Below are 24348 nucleotides of genomic sequence, written 5' to 3'. Positions count from 1 at the left end.
TGGCCCACATAGATCTTACTCAGAGGAGAATTGACAGGGTCCAGTATGGTCAATATTTACCTGAAGGCAGTGAGGTACTCCACATCACCCATAGGAGGATCCATTCCTCCAGTCCATGCTATATTTACATTAAAGCCAACTCCTGCACCTGAGCCCACCTGCAGAGATGCATTACTAATAAATTCAATGCTAGTAGTTTTATTGTGCAGTATCTTTGATACTTTGTATACTTTGGAAAAAATATTGCTGCTTCTGTTAAGTAAATTTATTTATGACAATGGTCTATTTGACTAGTAAATAAATCAATACATACCTCCTCTGGTGCTCCACTACCAGGAAAGAAATTTCCATCATCGTACCGATGCAGAGATATGTAAAGCACGTTGGGATCATTGTAGAAGGCCTGCTGGGTGCCATTGCCATGGTGAATGTCCTGCCGTGACAGTTTATAGTGGCATCAGATTTAAGGTCACTAAGATACTTGCATCGAGGTACAAAAAACACAATGAATTAGGTCAACATTTTATCCCTCTGCATTCTTGACACTTCTCAAATATGACATGAAACAGTTATGATGTGGCAGTCACCATGTCTCATGTTTAAAGCCAAGAGTTTAGTGATTACAAACCATACCACACATATTCAATTCAATTCAGTTTTATTTATATAGCGCCAATTCACAACACGTCGTCTCAAGGCACTTCACAAATGTCAGGTACATACAATCAAATTAATCCTAATCATTAAACAGTGGAATCAGATTCAGTTATTTATTCAAAATTGGATAAAAACCTTTTCTATCTAAGGGAACCCAGCAGATTGCATCAAGTCAGAGACTTGTAGCATTCACTCCTCCTGGATGAGCATGTAGAGACAGTGGACAGTTACTGGCGTTGACTTTGCAGCAATCCCTCATACATGTACAGGGGTTGGACAATGAAACTGAAACACCAGTCATTTTAGTGTGGGAGGTTTCATGGCTAAATTGGACCAGCCTGGTAGCCAGTCTTCTTTGATTGCACATTGCACCAGTAAGAGCAGACTGTGAAGGTTCAATTAGCAGGGTTAGATCACAGTTTTGCTCAAAATATTGAAATGCACACAACATTATGGGTGACATACCAGAGTTCAAAAGAGGACAAATTGTTGGTGCATGTCTTGCTGGCGCATCTGTGACCAAGACAGCAAGTCTTTGTGATGTATCAAGAGCCACGGTATCCAGGATAATGTCAGCATACCACCAAGAGGGACGAAACAAATCCAACAGGATTAACTGTGGACGCAAGAGGAAGCTGTCTGAAAGGGATGTTTGGGTGCTAACCCGGATTGTATCCAAAAAACATAAAACCACGGCTGCCCAAATCACGGCTGAATTAAATGTGCACCACAACTCTCCTGTTTCCACCAGAACTGTCCGTCCGGAGGTCAACAGGGTCAATATACAGGGCCGGGCTGCTATAGCCAAACCTTTGGTCACTCATGCCAATGCCAAACGTCGGTTTCAATGGTGCAAGGAGCGCAAATCTTGGGCTGTGGACAATGTGAAATATGTATTGTTCTCTGATGGGTCCACCTTTACTGTTTTCCCCACATCCAGGAGAGTTACGGTGTGGAAAAGCCCCAAAGAAGCATACCACCCAGACTGTTGCATGCCCAGAGTGAAGCATGGGGGTGGGTCAGTGATGGTTTGGGCTGCCATATCATGGCATTCCCTTGGCCCAATACTTGTGCTAGATGGGCGCGTCACTGCCAAGGACGACCGAACCATTCTTGAGGACCATGTGCATCCAATGGTTCAAACATTGTATCCTGAAGGCGGTGCCGTGTATCAGGATGACAATGCACCAATACACACAGCAAGACTGGTGAAAGATTGGTTTGATGAACATGAAAGTGAAGTTGAACATCTCCCATGGCCTGCACAGTCACCAGATCTAAATATTATTGAGCCACTTTGGGGTGTTTTGGAGGAGCGAGTCAAGAAACGTTTTCCTCCACCAGTATCACGTAGTGACCTGGCCACTATCCTGCAAGAAGAATTGCTTAAAATCCCTCTGACCACTGTGCAGGACTTGTATATGTCATTCCCAAGACGAATTGGCCGCAAAAGGAGGCCCTACACCATACTAATAAATTATTGTGGTCTAAAACCAGGTGTTTCAGTTTCATTGTCCAACCCCTGTATGTAGCGACAGTGGAGAGGAAAAACTCCGTTATGGCATTATTAAAATCCCTTACCTTTCCTGACTTAAATTTATAGATTTTGAAACATTTTTTTATACCGTTCCTCACATTTTGCAACCAAACAGGTGCCTAGTGGCATTTTATTTGTTGCATGTTTCACAGATAATAAACCAAAAGAAAAGTGACTTTTCACTGACTTTTTCAATTCAGTTTACTGATATGGACAACAGACTGGAGTGGAGATTCAACTGTGAAGCCGTCTACAAGAAGGGAGAGAGCGGACTGTACTTCTTGAGGCAGCTTAGGTCCTTTGGTGTTTGCAGCAAGATGTTGCATATCTTCTGTAAGTCTGTTGTGGAGAGTGTGATCTCTTCTGCTATCATCTGCTGGGGTAGCTAATAATAGCTCTGGGGACTACTCTTAGAACCTCTGGAGATCATTGTGCCTAGAAGGATTCTTCATAAAACGAAGAAAATTATGGAGAACCCTGAGCATCCTCTTCATGAGACTGTCCTACAACAACAGAGTGTCTTCAGTCAGAGGCTTCTTCAGATGTGCTGTAAGACAGACCTCTACAGGAGATCCTTCCTGCCCACAGCCATCAGCATCTACAACAGCTCTTTGAAGAAACCTTCATAATATGAGCTACAACATTTAATTTCCCTTTGGGATGAATAAACTAATGTTGAATTGTATTGAATTGAATATAGTTTATTAATATAACGCCAATTCACCACACGCTGTCTCAAGTACCTCGAATTGACTTCAAAGTCAATTTAATCGAATCATACATATTTCAAGTCAAGTACATACATTCCAATTGATCCTAAATGTCAAACAGTGCAGTAGGATTCAGGCTATTATTCAAATTAGTTAAAAGTATTTTTCTATCTAAGGAAACCCAGCCGATTGCATTGAGTCAGTGACTTGTAGCAGTCACTCCTCTTGGATGAGCATATAGCGACAGTGGACTTCAGGTTCCTGGGCACCCACATCAGCGAGGATCTGATGTGGACTACTAACTCTACGGCGATCCTGAAGAAGGCGCAGCAGAGACTGTACTTCCTGAGGATTCTCAAGAAGAACAACCTGCGACCAGAGCTGCTGTTGTCCTTCTACCGCTGCTCTGTGGAGTGCTGAGCTGCGGCATCTCGCTGTGGTTCTCCAGCTGCACTGCAGCAGAGTTGAAGCAGCTCCGACGGGTCATCAACACCGCCCAGAGACCGACTGGCTGCCCTCTCCCCTCCCTGGAGGAGATTTACTCCACCCGCTGCCTCAGGAGAGCCCGCAGCATCATCAGGGACTCCTCGCACCCCGGTCACCATCTTTTTCAACTGCTCCCCCCTGGGAGGCGTTTCAGGGCAATAAGGACAAAACAAACAGACCTAAAAACAGCTTTTTTCCAAGAGCTGTTGTTGCCCTGAACGCCTCATGTACACTGTAACAACTGTTACTATCAATAATGACATAAACAGTAAATACATTCTGTGCAATTTCTTCAACACCAAGTGCAATATGCTCCTCATGTGCAATACTGGAACAACCTGTAAATATTCTTGTATATATATATATTATTTTTTTCCACCTGCACAGTCCTTTTTTTATAACTTTTTTATAACTTTTTATAACTTTTAAACTTTTTAATATTTATTTTCTTTAATTTGCACTACTTGCCTGCACTGTTTTTGTTTTGTTTTGAAAATTTCATTGCACCCATGTGGAGCAAATAAAGAATTCTGATTTTGATTCTGGACAGTTACTGGCGTTGACTTTGCAGCAATCCCTCACACTGAGCATGCGTGTAGTGGCAGTGGAGAGAAAAACTGCCTTTTAACAGGAAGAAACCTCCAGCAGAACCAGGCTCAATTTGAGTGGCCATCTGCCATGACCGACTGGGGGTTTGAGAAAACAGAGCAGAGACATAAACAGAACACCACAAAAAGAAATAATAGTAGCTCCTTTAGTGGCTTCATCTAGGAGAGAAAGACAGCTAAGCAGGTGAACTCTGAGCCAGTTTTTAAATCTAGAGCACGAAAGAGAGAACCTACAGTTAGTCATAATTAAAGCTCAGTCAGTAGCTATGTCTAGAAGAGACAGGGTTAAACACTGAAAAACGGCCAAGTGTATCATCTGTATAAGGAGAACATTAAGTTGTTGGCAACAGAAGCTCAACCGATGCCACAGTTAAACAAAGAGCCATATGTAGCTTCTAGAACGTGAAAAAACAGAGAGAGAACACAGAGTTAGCTGAAATAACAGCAAATAAGACAAGAGTAATATGAGAATGTACCAGAATGAGGGAAAGCCTATTTCAGCATAACTACAGCATAACTATAACCTAAGCCACTCTAACTATAAGCTTTATCAAAAAGGAATGTTTTAAGCCTACCCTTAAAAGTAGACAGGGTGTTTTCCTCACAGACCAAAACTGGGAGCTGGTTCCACAGGAAAGGAGCCTGATAACTAAAGGATCTGCCTCCCATTCTACTTCTGGAGACTCTAGGAACCACCAGTGAACCTGCAGTCTGAGAACGAAGTGCTCTGTTAGGAACATATGGAACAATCAGATCTCTGATGTATGATGGAGCTTGACTATTAAGAGTTTTATGAAATATATGAGAAGGATAATTTTAAATTCTATTTAAGATTTATTCTGGATTAAACTGGCAGCCAATGAAAGGAAACTAAAATAGGAGATATACGGTGGCTTGTAAAACTATTCCTACCCCTTGAACATTTCCACATATTGTCACATTACAACCACAAACATAAATATATTTTATTGGAATTTTGTGTAAAAGACTACCACAACGTAGTATACAATTGTGAAGTGTAATGGAAATTGTACATGATTTAAAACATTTTGTAAAAATAAAAAACTGGAAAGGGCGGTGTGCAAAAGTACTCAGCCCCCTTTACTCTGAGTGCAACCAATTGCCTTCAGAAGTTGCCTGATGATTGCTAATGACTAAATAGAGTCCACCTGTGTGTAATCTAATCTCAGTACAAATACAGCTGTTCTGTGACGGTCTCAGAGGTTGGTTTAGAGAATATTTTGGAGCAAACAGCATAATGAAGTCCAAGGAACACACCAGACAGGTCAGAGATAAAAATGTGGAGAGGTTTAAAGCATGCTTCGGCTATAAAAAGATTTCCCATGCTTTGAACATCTCACAGAGCACTGTTCAATCCATTATCCGGAAATTGAAAGAGTATGGCACAATTGGAAACCTACCAAGACAAGGCCGTCCACCTAAACTTACAGGCCAAACAAGGAGAGCACTGATCAAATATACAGCCAAGAAACTATTAGCCATGCTCTGCACAAATGTGGGCTTTATAGAAGAGAGGCAAGAAGAAAGCCATTGTGAAAAGAAAACCATAACAAGTCCCGTTTGTAGTTTGCCAGAAGCCATGCTGGGGACATAGCAAACATGTGGAAGAAGGTGCTTTGGTCAGACGAGACCAAACTTGGACTTTTTGGCCAAAATGCAAAACGTTATGTGTGGTGGAGAATTAATCCTGCACATCACTCTGAACATACCATCCCCACTGTCAAATATGGTGGTGGCAGCATCATGCTCTGGGGGTGCTTCTCTTCAGCAGGGACAGGGAAGGTGGTCAGAGTTGATGGGAAGATGGATGGAGCCAAATACAGGGCAATCTTGGAAGAAAACCTGTTGGAGTCTGCAAAAGACTTGAGACTGGGGTGGAGGTTCACCTTCCAGCAGGACAGTGACCCTAAACATAAAGCCATGGCTATAATGGAATGGTTTAAAACAAAACATAATAATGTGTTAGAATGGCCTAGTGAAAGTCCAGACCTAATCCCAATCAAGAATCTGTGGCAACATCTGAAAACCTCTGTTCACACGCTCCATCTAATCTGACTGAGCTTGAGCTGTTTTGCAAAGAACAATGGGCAAAAATTTCAGTCACTAGACGTGCAAAGCTGGTAGAGACATACCGTAAAAGACAGTTGTAATTGTGGCAAAAGGTGGTTCTACAAGGTATTGACTCAGGGGGATGGAATACTTTTGCACACCGCACGTTTCAGTTTTTTATTAAAAAAAAAAGAAATCATGTATAATTTTCATTCCACTTCACAATTATGTACCAATTTGTGTTGGCCTTTCACATAAAATTCCAATAAAAATATATTTATGTTTGTGGTTGTAATGTGACAATGTAAGCAAAAGTTCAAGGGGTGTGAATACTTTTAAAAGCCACTATGTGATCTCTCTTTATAATTTTCATCAGAATTCATGCTGTAGTGTTTTGGATAAGCTGCAAACTTTTAATATCATTTTGCGAATATTCTGATAGGACAGAATGTTGCTGGAGGTGAAAGAAGAAAATCCTAGAAACGTGCTTGATAAGGGATTTAAATTATATGTTCTTGTCAAAAATAACATAACATTGAGGTTTTTAGCACAGCTCTGTTTTAAAATGTACTGTGATATAGGATGTATGAATTAAAATTTAAGGGCTGCACGGTGGTGCAGTTGGTAGCACTGTTGCCTTGCAGCAAGAAGGTCCTGGGTTCAATTCCTGACCGGGGGTCTTTTTGCATGGAGTTTGCATGTTCTCCCCGTGCATGCGTGGGTTCTCACCGGGTACTCCGGCTTCCTCCCACAGTCCAAAGACATGCCTGTTAGGTTAATTGGTCACTCTAAATTGCCCTTAGGTGTGTGAATGAGTGTGTGCATGGTTGTTTGTGTGTTGCCCTGCGATGGACTGGCGACTTGTCCAGGGTGTACCCTGCCTCTCGCCCATAGACTGCTGGAGATAGGGACCAGCTCCCCCGCGACCCACTATGGAATAAGCGGTAGAAAATGACTGACTGAATTAAAATTTAAGTGCTAATGCATATTCGTCACTTCCTGTTTTCACTGTTGCACTCGGATTGTTTGGTGTGTGAAGGCTGTCTCGTTTGATCAGATTTCTTTCTAGTGTCATATCTCTGACTTGTTCTAATACATAAGCACGTTAGGGGTCACTAGCTTAGCGACCCCTTACCAGGTAATTGGCAGCTCCACCATGGCTACCCATTCTGCCGTTTCTCTGAGTCTCCTCCTCTCTCCTGCTCTCTGTGTCAGATGTTCAGTTACTCCTCTGCCTCCTTTAGTGATAATGGTATGTGTAATAAAGTAGCATTTTTGTAGTTTTGGAGGCAAGGGTGTCGGAACTGGAGGCCCGGCTCCACGTTGTTGAAAAACCAGCAGATAGCCGAGGCCCCTTAGCCAGTGCGGAGCACCGAGGGTAGCTCCCCATAGCAGTCCTTCAGCAGAGCCTGCGTAGCCGGGGCCTCAGGCCGGCTGGGTGACAGTACGTAGAAAGCATAGTCCTAGATCCCAGCCCATAGGTCACCACCAACCCGTCTGCTTTTCTAACAGATTTTCCCCGCTCAGTGACACACCGGCTGAGAAGCCATCTCTGGTAATTGGCAGCTCCATAGTCAGAAATGTGGCACTAGAGACACCAGCAACCATAGTCAAATGTTTGCCAGGGGCCAGAATGGGCGACATCAAATCATACCTGAAACTGGTGAACATTTTGGGGAAAACCTGGTCTGATCCGGAGAACGGTATCCACCCCACTTTGGATGGACCAGCTCTTCTTCCTGGGAATCTGGCCGGATTTGTTAGTTCTCCAAACTTTTGACAACCCAGGGTTCAGACCAGGAAGCAGGGTCGTAGTTTAATACTCCTCTCTGCAGCTTCTGTACTGCTACCCACCCATTACCCTATTAAGACAGTGTCTCGCCCATGGCCAAAATTGAATAGGTTAAAAAATTATCTAAAAGGAGGAAATCATGAAAATCTCATAAAAATAAACACAACTCAGACTAAAAAGAAAAATAAAACAATTAATTGTGGCTTACTGAACATAAGATCTCTCTCTTCAAAAACTTTCCTAGTTAGTGACCTGATTTGTGACAATCAGATTGATTTATTTTGCTTCACAGAAACCTCGCACCAGCAAGAGGATTATGTTACTATAAATGAGTCAACTCCTACTAATTATTTAAATTTTCACATTCCTCAAAATACTGGGCGAGGAGGAGGAGTATCAACCATCTTTCAGTCCGATTTATTGATTAGTCCCAGACCAATTAATAGCTACAACTGGAATATTTGACTTGAATATATAATCCTTAGTTTTCCTCATCTAAAATTGCAAAGCACTAAAACATCTTCTGTTTTTTTGTCTTGTACCATCCACCAGGCCCTTACTCTCAATTTTTATCGGATTTAATGTTAAATACAAATAAGGTTATTATAGTGGGAGATTTTAACATTCATGTTGACACTGAAAGTGATAGCCTAAATATAGTGTTTAATGCTATCTTAGACTCAGTTGGCTTTGTTCAAAACATTAACAAACCCACCCACTTTTATCATCATTCTCTGGACCTTGTGCTGACATATGGCATTGAGTGTAAAGACATAACAATATTTTCTCATAACCCTGTCCTGTCTGACCATTTTTTAATAACCTTTGAGTTTAATTTAACTGAGTACTCCACACCTGAAAGAAAATTTCATTATAGTAGATCATTATCAGACAATGCTGTAACAACCTTTAAAGAACTTGTTCCACTTTTAATTTCCACATTATCACAGAAAAACACAGTGGGGGGCAATAATACTGTTTCTTCCCCTTCACAAATTGATTCTCTTGTTGATAGTGTTACTTCATCATTGCGTGGTGCATTAGACAATGCAGCCCCCTTGAAAAAGAAGTAAATTATTCATAGGAGGCTGGCTCCCTGGTTTAATTCAGAGCTGTGTACTTTAAAGCACAACGTTATAAAATTGGAGAGTAAATGGCGCTCTACACACCTAGAGGATTCCTATGTAATCTGGAAAAACAGCCTACTGTTGTTTAAAAAGACACTTCACCAAGCTAGAACAGCTTATTTCTCATCATTAATAGAAGAGAACAAGAATAATCCTAGGTTTCTCTTTAGTACAGTTGCTAAACTTACACAGAGTCATAGCTCTGTTGAGCCATCCATTCCCTTAGCTCTCAGCAGTCATGACTTCATGGGATTCTTCTTAAATAAAACTGATTCTATTAAAAACAAAATCATTGGCATACTCCAGAAGATGATTAGTTCATCCTCAGAAAGTTAGACAACATTGGAAGTAACTGTAGAACATGATCTGTGTTTAGACTGTTTTTATCCTGTGGAGCTTCCTGAGTTATCAGAAATATTAGCTTCATCTAAACCTTTAACTTGTATGTTGGACCCAATCCCAACCAAATTATTTAAGGAAGTGCTCCCTCTGATTACCAGCCCCATTTTAGGTATGATTAATCTATCCTTAGTAAATGAATATGTACCACAGGCATTTAAGGTAGCTGTAATTAAACCTTTACTTAAGAAACCTTTGCTTGATCGAGACGACTTAAACAATTACAGACCTATATCCAAAATTCCGTTATTATTTAAAATTCTTGAGAAAATAGTTGCTAATCAAACGTGTGAGCATTTACACAGCAATGACCTGTTTGAAGAGTTTCAGTCAGGCTTCAGAGCTCATCATAGCACTGAAACAGCTCTGCTGAAAGTCACTAATGATATTCTCCTAGCCTCAGATAATGGACTTGTGTCTGTTCTGTTTCTGTTAGATCTCAGTGCTGCATTTGATACAGTCAATCACAATATTCTCTTAGAAAGGCTGGAACATGCTGTACGGATCAGGGGAACAGCGCTAGGCTGGTTTAAATCTTATTTGTCTGACAGATTCCAGTTTGTTCATGTAAATGATAAATCATCTTTAAACTCCAGGGTTAATTGTGGAGTACCACAGGGTTCAGTACTTGGGCCAATTGTCTTTACTATATATATGCTTCCATTAGGTCAAATTATCAGGCAGCATGGGATACATTTTCATTGTATGCTGATGATACTCAGCTTTACTTATCCATAAATCCTGATGAACCCAACCAGTTAGATAGACTACAAGCATGTTTTGAAGACATAAAAACTTGGATGACTTCAAAAGTTCTGCTTCTAAATTAGGACAAGACAGAAGTCAATCACTTAATCTGGATGGCATTAAACTGACCTCCGGTGATAAAGTAAAAAACCTTGGTGTTATTTTTGACCAGGGCATGTCATTTAAATCCTATATTAAACTGGTTTCTAGGATTTCCTTCTTTCACCTCAGGAACATTGCCAAAATTAGAAATATCCTGTCCAGGAGTGACGCTGAAAAACTAGTCCATGCATTTGTTACTTCAAGGCTGGACTATTGTAATTCTCTACTATCAGGATGACACAAAATGCAGTTAAGAGCCATCAGCTGATTCAAAATGCTGCAGCAAGAGTTCTGATGAAAATTAAAAGGAGAGATCGTATTTCTCCTATTTTAGCTTCCCTTCACTGGCTCCCTGTTAAATCCATAATAGAATTTAAAATTCTCCTTAAAAAGTCCTTAATTCCATAAAGTTCCATATATTCCTAACAGAGCACTTGGTTCTCAGACTGCAGGTTTACTGGTGGTTCCTAGAGTCTCTAGAAGAACAATGGGAGGCAGATCCTTTAGTTATCAGGCTCCTCACCTGTGGAACCAGCTCCCAGTTTTAGTCCGTGAGGAAAACACCCTGTCTACTTTTAAGGCTAGGCTTAAAACTTTCCTTTTTGATAAAGCTTAAAGTAAGGTTATCCTGAATTATCTCTGTAGCCATGCTGCTTTAGGCTTAAGCTGCTGGAGGACATAACCATTTTCACTCTCCCTGCTACATTATCATACTACTCTCCAATTGTGCGTCTTTTGCTGTTATTTCAGCTCTTAATTTATGTTCTCTCTTTGTTTTCTTCTCTTTCTAGAAGCCACATCTGATTTGGCTCTGTGTTTAGCTGTGTCACGTTCCCGGAGGGGGACATCGGCCAAGCTCCTGCTGCCAACAACTTAATGCTCACCTTATACAGATGATACACTGTCTTTCAGTGTTTAAGCATGTCTCTCCTAGACTTAGCTACTGTCTGAGCATCTACTGTGACTAACTGTATGTGCTCTTTCATAGTCAAGTCTTGAAAACTGGCTGCTGTCTTTCTCTCCTAGATGAAGGCTTTAAAGGAGCTATAACCATTAATGTTTCACTTTTCTTTCCTAAAATTCTCCTCCTCACATATAAAGCCCTTAATGATCTAGCTCCATCATACATCAGAGAGCTCCTTGTTCCATATATTCCTAACAGGGCACTTCGTTCTCAGATTGCAGGTTTACTGGTGGTTCCTAGAGTCTCTAGAAGTAGAATGGGAGGGAGATCCTTTAGTTATCAGGCTCCTCTCCTGTGGAATCAGCTCCCAGTTTTAGTCCGTGAGGCAGACACCCTGTCTACTTTTAAGGCTAGGCTTAAAACTTTCCTTTTTGATAAAGCTTATAGTTAGAGTGGCTTAGGTTATCCTGAGCTATCTCTGTAGTTATGCTGCTATAGGCTTAGGCTGCTGGAGGACATTAATGACCACTTTCACTCTCTTCGCTACATTCTCATACTACTCTCCAATTTTGCATTATTTGCTTTCAACTTTATGTTCTCTCTCTTTTCTCTTCCTAGAAGCTACACATGACCTGACTCTGTGTCTACCTGTGACACCTTCCTGGAGGGGGGCAAGCTTCTGCTGCCAACAACTTACCTTCTGCCGATGATCCACATGGCCCTGTTTTTCAGTGTTTAACCCTTTCAATTAAATTCAACTCAATTCAATTCAATTCAGTTTTATTTATATAGCGCCAATTCACAACACATGTTGTCTCAAGGCACTTCACAACAGTCAGTTACATACATTCCAATTTATCCTAACCATTGAACAGTGCAGACAGAGTTAGTTATTTATTAAAGTTGGATAAAAAGTTTTTCTATCTAAGGAAACCCAGCAGATTACATCCAGTCAGTGATTTGCAGCATTCCCTCCTCTTGGATGAGCATGTAGAGACAGTGACAGGCTCAGTGTGAGCGGCCATCTGTCACGACCGACTGGGGGTTTGAGAAAACAGAGCAGAGACACAAAAAGAACACAGAAGCACTGATCCAGGAGTACTTTCTATGGGAAGGAAAAGTAAATGTTGATGGAGTAAATGTAGCTCCTTTAGTCGTTTCACCTAGAAAGAAAGAACAGATAAACTCTGAGCCAGTTTTCAAGGTTAGAGTCTGAAAGAGAGCACATAGAGTTTGTTACAGTTAAGCTCAGTCAATCGCCATGTCTAGGAGAGAGAAAGGGTTAAACACTAAAAGACAGGGCTATGTGGATCATCGGTAGAGGGTGAGCATTAAGTGTTTGCCCGCAGAAGCTCGGACGATTCCCCTCTCCAGAAAGGTGTCACAGGTAGACACAGAGCCAGGCCAGGTGTAGCTTCTAGGATGAGAATAGAGAGAACAAGGTTAAAAACTGAAATAACAGCAAATAATGCAAAATTGGAGAGTAGTGTGAGAATGTAGCGAAGAGGGTGAATGTGGTCATTATGTCCTTCAGCAGCCTAAGCATATAGCAGCATAACTACACAGAAAGTTTGAGTTCAGATTATTTAGTTAAATGGCGCTTATTTACAACAATGTCGTCTCAAGGAACTCCACAAAGGGTCCCACTGATGGTCATTGTTATACTAAAAATCACAAGGATTGGGATACCACTCTCTGTCAGACTGATTATAACCATCGGAAAAGAGAAGGGGTCATACAGGTAGCAGAAATGGAGGGTGTGTTTGCACCTCATCCATAACTGAGCCGGTTCAGGCTAAACCTGACTCCCCCTTACTCCAACCAACAGGGGGGAGGAAGGCTCCCTCCCTGATAAGCTAAGCCACTCTAACTATAAGCTTTATCCAAAAGGAAAGTTTTAAGCCTAGCCTTAAAAGTAGACGGGGTGTCTGCCTCACGGACTAAAACTGGGAGCTGATTCCACAGGAGAGGAGCCTGATAACTAAAGGATCTGCCTCCCATTGTTCTTCTAGAGACTCTAGGAACCACCAGTAAACCTGCAGTCTGAGAACCAAGTGCTCTGTTAGGAACATATGGAACCATCAGATCTCTGATGTATGATGGAGCTAGATCATTAAGGGCTTTATATGTGAGGAGGAGAATTTAAAATTCTATTCTGGATTTAACAGGGAGCAATAAAGGGAAGCTAGAATAGGAGAAATATGATCTCTCTTTTTAATTTTCATCAGAACTCTTGCTGCAGCATTTTGAGTCAGCTGAAGGCTTTTAACTGCATTTTGTGGACATCCTGATAGTAAAGAATTACAATAGTCCAGCCTTGAAGTAACAAATGCATGGACTAGTTTTTCAGCGTCACTCCTGGACAAGATATTTCTAATTTTGGCAATGTTCCAGAGATGAAAGAAGGAAATTCTAGACACCTGTTTAATATGGGATTTAAATGACATGTCCTGTTTTCTCTCTCCTAGACATAGCTACTGACTGAGCTTAACTGTAACTAACTCTATGTGCTCTCTTTCAGACTCTAACCTTGAAAACTGGCTCAGAGTTTATCTGTTCTTTCTTTCTAGGTGAAACGACTAAAGGAGCTACATCCATTAACATTTACTTTTCCTTTCCATAGAAAGTACTCCTGGATCAGTGCTTCTGTGTTCTTTTTCCTTCTCTGCTCTGTTCTCTCAAACCCCCAGTCGGTCGTGGCAGATGGCCGCTCACACTGAGCCTGGTTCTGGTTCTGCTGGAGGTCTCTTCCTGTTAAAAGGGAGTTTTTTATCAGTTTATTATTTTACTTAGTACCCCTACACATAGCCCATTCTAAAATTGCCAAACTCTAACACTCAGTAGTTTAATCTAACCTCCCCAACAACACCGCACCATTCCAAACTCTTTGTGAAGTGCCTTGAGATGACATGTGTTGTGAATTGTCACTACATAAATAAAACTGAATTGAATTTAATTGAATTATTGCTTTGATTGACCAAACCCAGTTAAAGAACCATAGGTCCAGTGAACAATCCTGATCTAAAATGTCCAAGTACAAGTACCAAAAAGATGTGAAAAGTTATATTTTTAATTTAACAAAAATTAAAATACGAGTATTAATTTTCAGGATTTTTGTTAGTAATTCTAGAACCTAAACAATCAATGAGTTGGACAAAAACAAACTGTGATGTGGCAAATCAAAGATAAAGGACGTCAACAAAATATATATCAAAGCAAACTGCCCATAAATTTTTCAGATATTTTGATTTTTATCAATTACAAAATTGAAAAGCGAATAATCAAAACAATTTTTCCTCCACATTATTCATCTTATTAAAGCATAAAAAAGGGTACAAATAATTTTGCATTTTCCAGACTTTTAAAAATGGGTAAGAACTCTGAAAGACATTAACTTGTTTGAGATTTAGCTAAGGTGCATTTTCTGGAGTTATTTCAGCCATATCAGCCTGATTTTAAAGATCTTTCAGACGATTTTAGCTGTAAGAGCTCCAATGCCGTCAAAACCCCTACAGATCACCAGCAGCTCTGCTCCTTCACGATGCGCAGACTGATGTGTAATTACGTTAGTAAATATAGAACATAGTGGTTTTAGAACTCATGTTATTGTTATGTGACCACACATACCACAGCGCACACCAAATTGCTATGGTTCAATTTTCACCATCTCCTGGCCTCATTTCATACATTCATATTCTCATTTCATTACTTCCTACTTCCATTTTGTACCCATAAATAAACTATATCCATGTACCCATGTACTTAAACCATAAAATATCATATAATTTCCCTTGCTGTTGAACATTTTAATTAAATATGGAGATAAATGGTCAAACAAATTCCTAAATCTCACATATAGTTTAATAGTACTATACCTGAATTCCATTTATTGTGGATCTAAACCCTGTTTGGTCCACTTATTTCTTAAGAAATGTAAAAAACTGATGACTCTTCAATAACTATGGGGGATTTTCTGGTGATAGATATTGTTTATCTATCATTTTATTGTCATAAAATCCTATGCCTTTGCAGTAAAGTATGAGCATTATTATGAAATTGCTTTATATTGTTGGCTGTCAAAGCGGTTACGAAACGTCCCACAATGTGGGTACAAATTGACACATGATAATTACGAAAGATGGTTCCTTTTCATACACAAAAACATAGGGTATGAATTGATCAAACATACAGCAAAGGTATGATATGGCAAAAAGGTAAAATTACCTAAAAACCAAGAAAACTCACTCATATGTATCCTAACGTGTAATCTACTGATCAACATTATCCTAGGTTGTGATTAATTTTTCATTTAAGAAAAAGTTATCTAAAACCTTCACACTGCATAACAGCATGTCATCAGATAGGAACTTTATTATTTTAGGTTACCCAGCTGCAGTGTCTGATTATAAAAAGGCTGCTTATACAATAGATCTTTTTAAGACTGAGAGATCCCTAGATAACTCAGCTGCTTGAGGGAAGTGCCGTCAGGTCTGTAGGTGGTCCTTCTGTCTGTTTCAGGACGAATTGCATTCAGATTGATAACCTACTGCAGATATGCTGATAGAATCTCCCTTGGTCTGGGGCTCCATGCAAGTTCTCACCTCGTGGGGCATCAATGATCATGAGGAAGGTGAGGGATCAGCCCACAACTACTCAGCAGGGCCTAGTCAATGACCTGACGAGAGTTGGGACCACAGTCTCACAGAAGACCATTAATAACAAACTAAACCACCATGGATTAAAATCTTGCAGTGCACACAACATGCCGCTGCTCAAGCCAGCACATGTCCAGGCCCTTCTGAAGTTAGCCAATGACCATCTGGGTTGTCCAGAGGAGGAATGGGAGAAGGTCATGTGGTCCAATGAGGTCATTGGAGTGGCCTAGCCAGTCTCCAGACCTGAACCCAATAGAAAACCTTTGGAGGGAGCTGAAACTCCGCATTGCCCAGTGACAGACCCGAAACCTGAAGGATCTGGAAAAGATCTGTATGGAGTCCAAAATCCCTGCTGCAGTGAGTGCAAACCTCAACAAGAACTACAGGAAACATCTGATATCTGTAATTGCAAACAAATGTTTCTGTACCAAATATTAAGTTTTGTTTTCTGATGTATCAAATACTTACTTCATGCAATAAAATGCTAAGTAAATCTTAAACAATCACACAATGTGATTTTCTGAAGTTTTGTTTTAGATTCCGTCACTCACAGTTGTACCAATGATAAAAAATTAAAGACTTCTACGTGCTTTGCAAGTGGAAAAACCTGCAAAATTGGCAATGTACCAAATACTTGTTCTCCCCACTGTAAGTGTTCAAACCACTTCTGAATGTGGTCAATATGAATACCCTTTTTTCCAAATGTGTTTAATGCCTTTTACTTTAGTGACAAATGTCATTGCCAGGTATTAGTGGAGTATTCAGCATGTCACTATTACATTTTTTTTTTTACAACAAAACATTTAACTTATTTTTTGCCTGCTTTTGCATAAGGTTCTTTGTAAATTGGAATAATGTGGGAAGTTTAAACATGAAATATACTCAGTGTCAAATCAATTAAAATCAATGTAAAGCAATAGAATATTGTCTGTAGTTGTGCTGTTTGTGATTTGATTTGTGCTCCTCACCCAATCCACAATGAGAATATTTCCCACTCCAAGCTTCTGTTGCAACAGCTTGGCCGTGATGGCTACTGAGTTGAAGAAACAAAACCCCCTGTGTCCACACAAACAAGCACACAGATCTGTCAAAACCTATACACATAGAACTAATACAAGATGTAGGTCCTTTTATAATATAAAGAAGTGGAGGTACTGACATGGCTGTGGATTCCTCAGCATGGTGACCAGGTGGACGCACAACTGCAAAGCCATTCTAGTAGAAAAACAAACACTTAAGAGTGAAGGGCAGGTCAGATGGTACTTGATATTGGGGCAAATTTTTTTTGCATTACCTTCAGCTCCCCTGCGGCCACTTTAAAAGCCAGCTCAATAACTGAGCCTACTGCCATGCGAACCGCTGCTGACGAGTGCACCTCATTCCACACAGTGTCACTGTCCACCTACGGACGACATAACAGAGCTTAGGTTATAGGACTAAACCTCTGACAGAAACCAGATAACCACATATGCAGAGAGAATCTCACCCCTATTCCTCCACAGGGAAGAACAGCATACATGTTCTGGCTGATAGGACCTGAAAAACAACACAAACAATCCACTAAAAACTACTGAGAATAAATTCTATAATAAAAGTCACCAGACACAAATATGGAGGCAAAAGAACTCCTAAGCTTTCTTAGAACTAAAATCATATAAATGAGATATATATAATATATAAATTACTGTGTAAGGTAAGTTATTTAACTGTGCACATAAAATTGAGATAGACAATTACCCAGAAGCTTCTTGTGGTCCAGTTTGTGTCGATTGAGTGGGCTAGTTCCATACAGCAGGGTGTGGAACTCTGAATGGACTGACTGGATCTCATCTAGAGATGCTTTTCGCCCACGAATCCTCTGCTCACATACAGGCCGACAGACAGAGAAGCTTGCTTACATGACACACTTATTTAGGTGAAAGTAATATATAAAACAGCCTGTCATATGCATTACAAATCAACGTGAGATCTGTTGTCAGTACAAAGGTTATGCTTCCAAACTTTTTCAAGCATGACTCGGTCTGTACCTCACAGCGGTTCAGTAAGCCAGTCTCTTGCAGTCTGGACCAGATGCTTTGGACCCTTCCAGCATGCTCGGGGTGAATGTGAGCATTGCCACACACACACTGATGTTTCAGCATTAGGCTATCATATACCAACCCTGCAGAAAGGCAAAGGAGGTAACTGCTATTAATGTGCATATCATGTATGGTAAATCTAAGCACTGTCACAGTGAACTAAATAGGTATTGCCTCCCTTTTAACATTTTCAAAGTTTGTCATGTCATGTTACAAACAAAAATCTTTGTATATTTACTGGGATTTTAGGTGACAGACCAACACAAATCAGGACGTAATGTGAATGAATGAATTTATAAAAAACTAAATAAATAAATCCATAGAAAACAATTGTCTTCACAAATTAGATTTTCTTCCTGGACCTCAGAGGTTTGTTAGAGAAAATCTGTAAACAAACAGATTCTTGAAGACCGAGGAACACAGCAGACAGATTAGGGAGAAAGTTGTGGAAAAGCTTAAAAGGTTAGGTTATAAATAGTGTCCGAAACTTTGAAATCTCACAAAGCACTCTTCAAGCTATCACCTGAAAATGAAAAGAGGGTGGCACAACTACAAACCTACAAAGACATGACTGTCCACCTAAACTGAAAGGCGGGCAATGAAGAGCATTAATCAGAGAAGCCCATTGTAACTCTAGAGGAGCTACAGAGACAACACAACTAAGGTGGGAGAATCTGTTGACAGAACAACTTTTAGTCGAAAACTCCTCAAATCTGGTCTTTACGGAAGAGTGACAGGAGGCAAATCATTAGCCCATTGCTTGTAGAAAGCCCCAAGCTTCTGAAAAGCCAGGGGCCTGATCTCTGCCCGGCACTCTGGGATTTCCCACTAAATGTTTAAGGCATTTAGTAGGTATGTGATGAATAACTGCAAGTACCAGAATATAACATGTAACATTATTTGCCTGAAATGTTTGACATTTTAAATTAATGTAGGAATTAGTTATAAACTCTTTTGCCACAGTTCTGTAGGAAAAAATATTTTAATGCATTACTGATGATCAGAACACCTTAAAGTTTCCTTGTACATAAAAATACACATTTTCCTAAGACTGGCTTTTCATGTAAACCTAACTTAGTGGATTGTGAACTCTTTATTGTGTGAATGCTGTAAAGCATTCCTTTTATACCTTTTACAGTTTTGTCCTAAAATGGTTTGTTAAAGAGTATCAAATTTGTCTTTCCTAAAGAAGCTTAAAATGAGACAGTCACCTAGACGGATTACTGTAGTCACATGAAAATCTCCAGGATTGTTCACCCATAGCCACTGATACCAGCAGTCCAAAAATGTTTTTGATACCTTGTACCGTTTTGTCGTGAAGTAGGTTTGTTTCACAGTAAAATGTCAGTCGTTCACTCAGGTTAGAAATGGTCAAAATGATCCACATTTTTAAAGGGTCACACCTCCCAGTCAGATTATTGTATTCACATAAACATCTCAATGATTGTTCATCGAGCCCTGAATGCACTTTATGAATCATACGATGCATGAATCACATCCATCTTTATTACAGTTTCAGTTATAGGAAGTTGTTCGAGAGTAAATTCAGGCAATTATGAATTTTTCTCCATTTTTTCTTTCTTTTCACCTTCTTTACTATGAGGATGTCCACAAAATGCAGTTAAAAGCCTTCAGCTGATCCAAAATGCTGCAGCAAGAGTTCTGATGAAAATTAAAAAGAGAGATCATATTTCTCCTATTTTAGCTTCCCTTCATTGGCTCCTTGTTAAATCCAGTATAGAGTTTAAAATTCTCCTCCTCACATATAAAGCCCTTAATGATCTAGCTCCATCATACATCAGAGAGCTCCTTGTTCCATATATTCCTAACAGGGCACTTCGTTCTCAGACTGCAGGTTTACTGGTGGTTCCTAGAGTCTCTAGAAGTAGAATGGGAGGGAGATCCTTTAGTTATCAGGCTCCTCTCCTGTGGAATCAGCTCCCAGTTTTAGTCCGTGAGGCAGACACCCTGTCTACTTTTAAGGCTAGGCTTAAAACTTTCCTTTTTGATAAAGTTTATAGTTAGAGTGGCTTAGGTTATCCTGAGCTATCTCTGTAGTTATGCTGTTATAGGCTTAGGCTGCTGGAGGACATAATGACCACTTTCACCATCTTCGCTACATTCTCACACTACTCTCCATTTATGCATTATTTGCTGTTATTTCAGCTTTTAATTTTATGTTATCTCTCTTTTCTCTTCCTAGAAGCTACATCTGGCATGACTCTGTGTCTACCCGTGACTCCGTCCTGGAGGGGGGCATCGTTCAAGCTTCTGCTGCCAACAACTTAATGCTCACCTTCTACCGATGATACACATAGTCCTGTCTTTCAGTGTTTAACCCTACTTTTCTCCTAGACATAGCTACTGACTGAGTTTACTGTGACTAACTCTATGTGCTCTCTTTCAGACTCTAATCTTGAAAACTGGCTCAGAGTTTATCTGCTCTTACTTTCTAGATAAAACGACTAAAGGAGCTACATCCATTAACATTTACTTCTCCTTCCCATAGAAAGGACTCCTGGATCAGTGCTTCTGTGTTCTTTTTGTGTCTCTGCTCTGTTCTCTCAAACCCCCAGTCGGTCGTGGCAGATGGCCGCTCACACTGAGCCTGGTTCTGCTGGAGGTTTCTTCTTGTTAAAAGGGAGTTTTTCCTCTCCACTGTCGCTACATGCATGCTCAGTATGAGGGATTGCTGCAAAGTCAACGCCAGTGACTTTCCACTGTCTCTACATGCTCATCCAGGTGGAGTGAATGCTGCAAGTCACTGACTGGATGCAATCTGCTGAGTTTCCTTAGATAGAAAAACGTTTTACCCAATTTGAATAAATAACTGAATCTGACTACACTGTTCAAGGTTAGGAATAATTGGAATGTATGTACCTGACTTTGTGAAGTACCTTGAGACGACATGTGTTGTGAATTGGCGCTATATACAGGTCCTTCTCAAAATATTAGCATATTGTGATAAAGTTAATTATTTTCCATAATGTAATGATGAAAATTTAACATTCATATATTTTAGATTCATTGCACACTAACTGAAATATTTCAGGTCTTTTATTGTCTTAATACGGATGATTTTGGTATACAGCTCATGAAAACCCCAAATTCCTATCTCACAAAATTAGCATATTTCATCCGACCAATAAAAGAAAAGTGTTTTTAATACAAAAAACGTCAACCTTCAAATAATCATGTACAGTTATGCACTCAATACTTGGTCGGGAATCCTTTTGCAGAAATGACTGCGTCAATGCGGCGTGGCATGGAGGCAATCAGCCTGTGGCACTGCTGAGGTCTTATGGAGGCCCAGGATGCTTCGATAGCGGCCTTTAGCTCATCCAGAGTGTTGGGTCTTGAGTCTCTCAACGTTCTCTTCACAATATCCCACAGATTCTCTATGGGGTTCAGGTCAGGAGAGTTGGCAGGCCAATTGAGCACAGTGATACCATGGTCAGTAAATCATTTACCAGTGGTTTTGGCACTGTGAGCAGGTGCCAGGTCGAGCTGAAAAATGAAATCTTCATCTCCATAAAGCTTTTCAGCAGATGGAAGCATGAAGTGCTCCAAAATCTCCTGATAGCTAGCTGCGTTGACCCTGCCCTTGATAAAACACAGTGGACCAACACCAGCAGCTGACACGGCACCCCAGACCATCACTGACGGTGGGTACTTGACACTGGACTTCTGGCATTTTGGCATTTCCTTCTCCCCAGTCTTCCTCCAGACTCTGGCACCTTGATTTCCGAATGACATGCAGAATTTGCTTTCATCCGAAAAAAGTACTTTGGACCACTGAGCAACAGTCCAGTGCTGCTTCTCTGTAGCCCAGGTCAGGCGCTTCTGCCGCTGTTTCTGGTTCAAAAGTAGCTTGACCTGGGGAATGCGGCACCTGTAGGCCATTTCCTGCACACGCCTGTGCACGGTGGCTCTGGATGTTTCTACTCCAGACTCAGTCCACTGCTTCCGCAGGTCCCCCAAGGTCTGGAATCGGCCCTTCTCCACAATCTTCCTCAGGGTCCGGTCACCTCTTCTCGTTGTGCAGCGTTTTCTGCCACACTTTTTCCTTCCCACAGACTTCCCACTGAGGTGCCTTGATACAGCACTCTGGGAACAGCCTATTCGTTCAGAAATTTCTTTCTGTCTTACCCTCTTGCTTGAGGGTGTCAATAGTGGCCTTCTGGACAGCAGTCAGGTCGGCAGTCTTACCCATGATTGGGGTTTTGAGTGATGAACCAGGCTGGGAGTTTTAAAGGCCTCAGAAATCTTTTGCAGGTATTTAGAGTTAACTCGTTGATTCAGATGATTAGGTTCATAGCTCGTTTAGAGACCCTTTTAATGATATGCTAATTTTGTGAGATAGGAATTTTGGGTTTTCATGAGCTGTATGCCAAAATCATCTGAATTAAGACAATAAAAGACCTGAAATATTTCAGTTAATGTGCAATGAATCTAAAATATATGAATGTTAAATTTTCATCATGACATTATGGAAAATAATTAACTTTATCACAATATGCTAATATTTTGAGAAAGACCTGTAAATAAACTGAATTGAAACTGAACTGAATTACTGTTGTGTCGATAATAATAAATAAATAAAAAGACTGATATTATTGTTCCCCTGTCTGTTCTCATAAAAACTGTCCAAGAATGACATGGATAGCCCTTGCAGTTTTCAAGTTATGGGGAGTAGTTCAGGACCCTGCACCACTGTGTTAAAAAGGCCAGGATGAGACGATAGTGACGTGCTGCCTAAAGACCCGTTCGCACTGCAGGCAAATGTGGCCCAAATCTGATTGTTTTGGGGTTAAGTGATCAGGTCTGGCTTTTTAAAACAAGTAGGAACGCTCAGATCTGGCCCGTATCTGACTTTTTCAAGTCCCCTTTGAGCCACATTCCTATGGGTCCTGAATCCAACTCGTATCTGATCTTTTGTAATGTGACTGCAGTGGGAACGACCAAAGCACATTTGATGTGGCTTGGACATCACTTTCTGTCGCATTCATCACATCTTTGTGCTGCCCAGCAGGAAACTGTAGCAGTTAGCAAAACAGACGGGGGACTTTAAAATGCTATCGAGGTTGCCGAGCATGTGATGTTCTGCCCCTGCTGCATTCTGATATACTGGATTGCATCAAGACTTCTGCTTGTGGAGTTGAGAGGATAGACACTGCCATATATGATTAAAAGTTTCCATTGACATGATAAAGTTCTGAATAAACTCAGTCTCTGTTTTGTCGTTAACATTTCTGCCCCACCATTGTTGGCTGTGTCACCGCACCCAAACAGTTTGTTGTGCCACACATCACCCGCTGACACAAAAAATGGCTTCTGTTGTACACTTAAACCATAACACATATTTCCCCATGTTTACTGCTGTGCTGCGCTTGATGACGTACTTATTGTTCCTATGTGCATGCAGATCAGTTTGGAGCCGCAACATTTTCAAATTAACGGGAACGACAATACAAAAAAATTAGATTCCCCGAAAAAATCGGATTTGAGCATTTAGACCTGCAGTGTGAATGTAGCCTTAGAAATGCTGCAGCTGTCGGGTTACATTGACAGTTGTTGTTGATTGGCATTCGTTCCTCACTACTTCCTTTATATCTCACTATATCTCCCACTCTAAAATATGTTTGTCTGTTATCCTCTCTCTTTCTGCCTCTATTCTCTATCTGTCTCCCACTCGGACACACAGACACACACATCCATCCATGGATTACTTCCTGTTTGAGGACTTTGCATTGACTTCCATTTATTTTCATTCATTTCTATGGCCTAAACCTGACCCTACCACTAACCCTTTGACCATCTTCATAGGAGGCAACTACATGGCTGCCATTTTGTGTTGGGTACTTAAACAGCTTGTACTGTTGTACAGCTAGACAACAGCTAGACAACAGTGATTAATCTTAGAGGGCAATGTGCCTGAATGCACTTTATGAATCATACGATGCATGAATCACATCCATCTTTATTACAGTTTCAGAGTTATAGGAAGTTGTTCGAGAGTAAATTCAGGCAATTATGACTTTTTCTCCATTTTCTCTTTCTTTTCACCTTCTTTACTATCAGAATGTCCACAAAATGCAGTTAAAAGCCTTCAGCTGATCCAAAATGCTGCAGCAAGAGTTCTGATGAAAATTAAAAAGAGAGATCATATTTCTCCTATTTTAGCTTCCCTTCATTGGCTCCTTGTTAAATCCAGTATAGAGTTTAAAATTCTCCTCCTCACATATAAAGCCCTTAATGATCTAGCTCCATCATACATCAGAGAGCTCCTTGTTCCATATATTCCTAACAGGGCACTTCGTTCTCAGATTGCAGGTTTACTGGTGGTTCCTAGAGTCTCTAGAAGTAGAATGGGAGGGAGATCCTTTAGTTATCAGGCTCCTCTCCTGTGGAATCAGCTCCCAGTTTTAGTCCGTGAGGCAGACACCCTGTCTACTTTTAAGGCTAGGCTTAAAACT

At 40.5% G+C, this 24348-nt stretch overlaps 1 protein-coding gene across 3 annotated transcripts in view; it reads right to left on the bottom strand.

Annotated features, from left to right (window-relative positions):
- LOC124864287 (histone deacetylase 5-like) overlaps positions 1-24348 on the bottom strand; it is a 137173-nt gene that overhangs the window by 38362 nt on the left and 74463 nt on the right. For all 3 annotated transcript variants that reach the window (XR_007037281.1, XR_007037282.1, XM_047359012.1), the window contains exons 15-22: positions 17822-17955; positions 17532-17652; positions 17281-17330; positions 17089-17196; positions 16954-17009; positions 16763-16850; positions 314-433; positions 61-158 (exon numbers count right to left, since the gene is read on the bottom strand). Coding sequence is in view for 1 of the 3 variants with exons in the window: in XM_047359012.1 (XP_047214968.1) it covers positions 61-158; positions 314-433; positions 16763-16850; positions 16954-17009; positions 17089-17196; positions 17281-17330; positions 17532-17652; positions 17822-17955 (775 nt within the window). In the remaining 2 variants the exon portion in view is untranslated. The remainder of the gene's footprint in view (positions 1-60; positions 159-313; positions 434-16762; positions 16851-16953; positions 17010-17088; positions 17197-17280; positions 17331-17531; positions 17653-17821; positions 17956-24348) is intronic.

The sequence above is a fragment of the Girardinichthys multiradiatus genome, chromosome Y, assembly GCF_021462225.1.
Source record: "Girardinichthys multiradiatus isolate DD_20200921_A chromosome Y, DD_fGirMul_XY1, whole genome shotgun sequence".
NCBI lineage: Eukaryota > Metazoa > Chordata > Actinopteri > Cyprinodontiformes > Goodeidae > Girardinichthys > Girardinichthys multiradiatus.
This window is presented reverse-complemented; position numbering and strand designations above follow the sequence as displayed.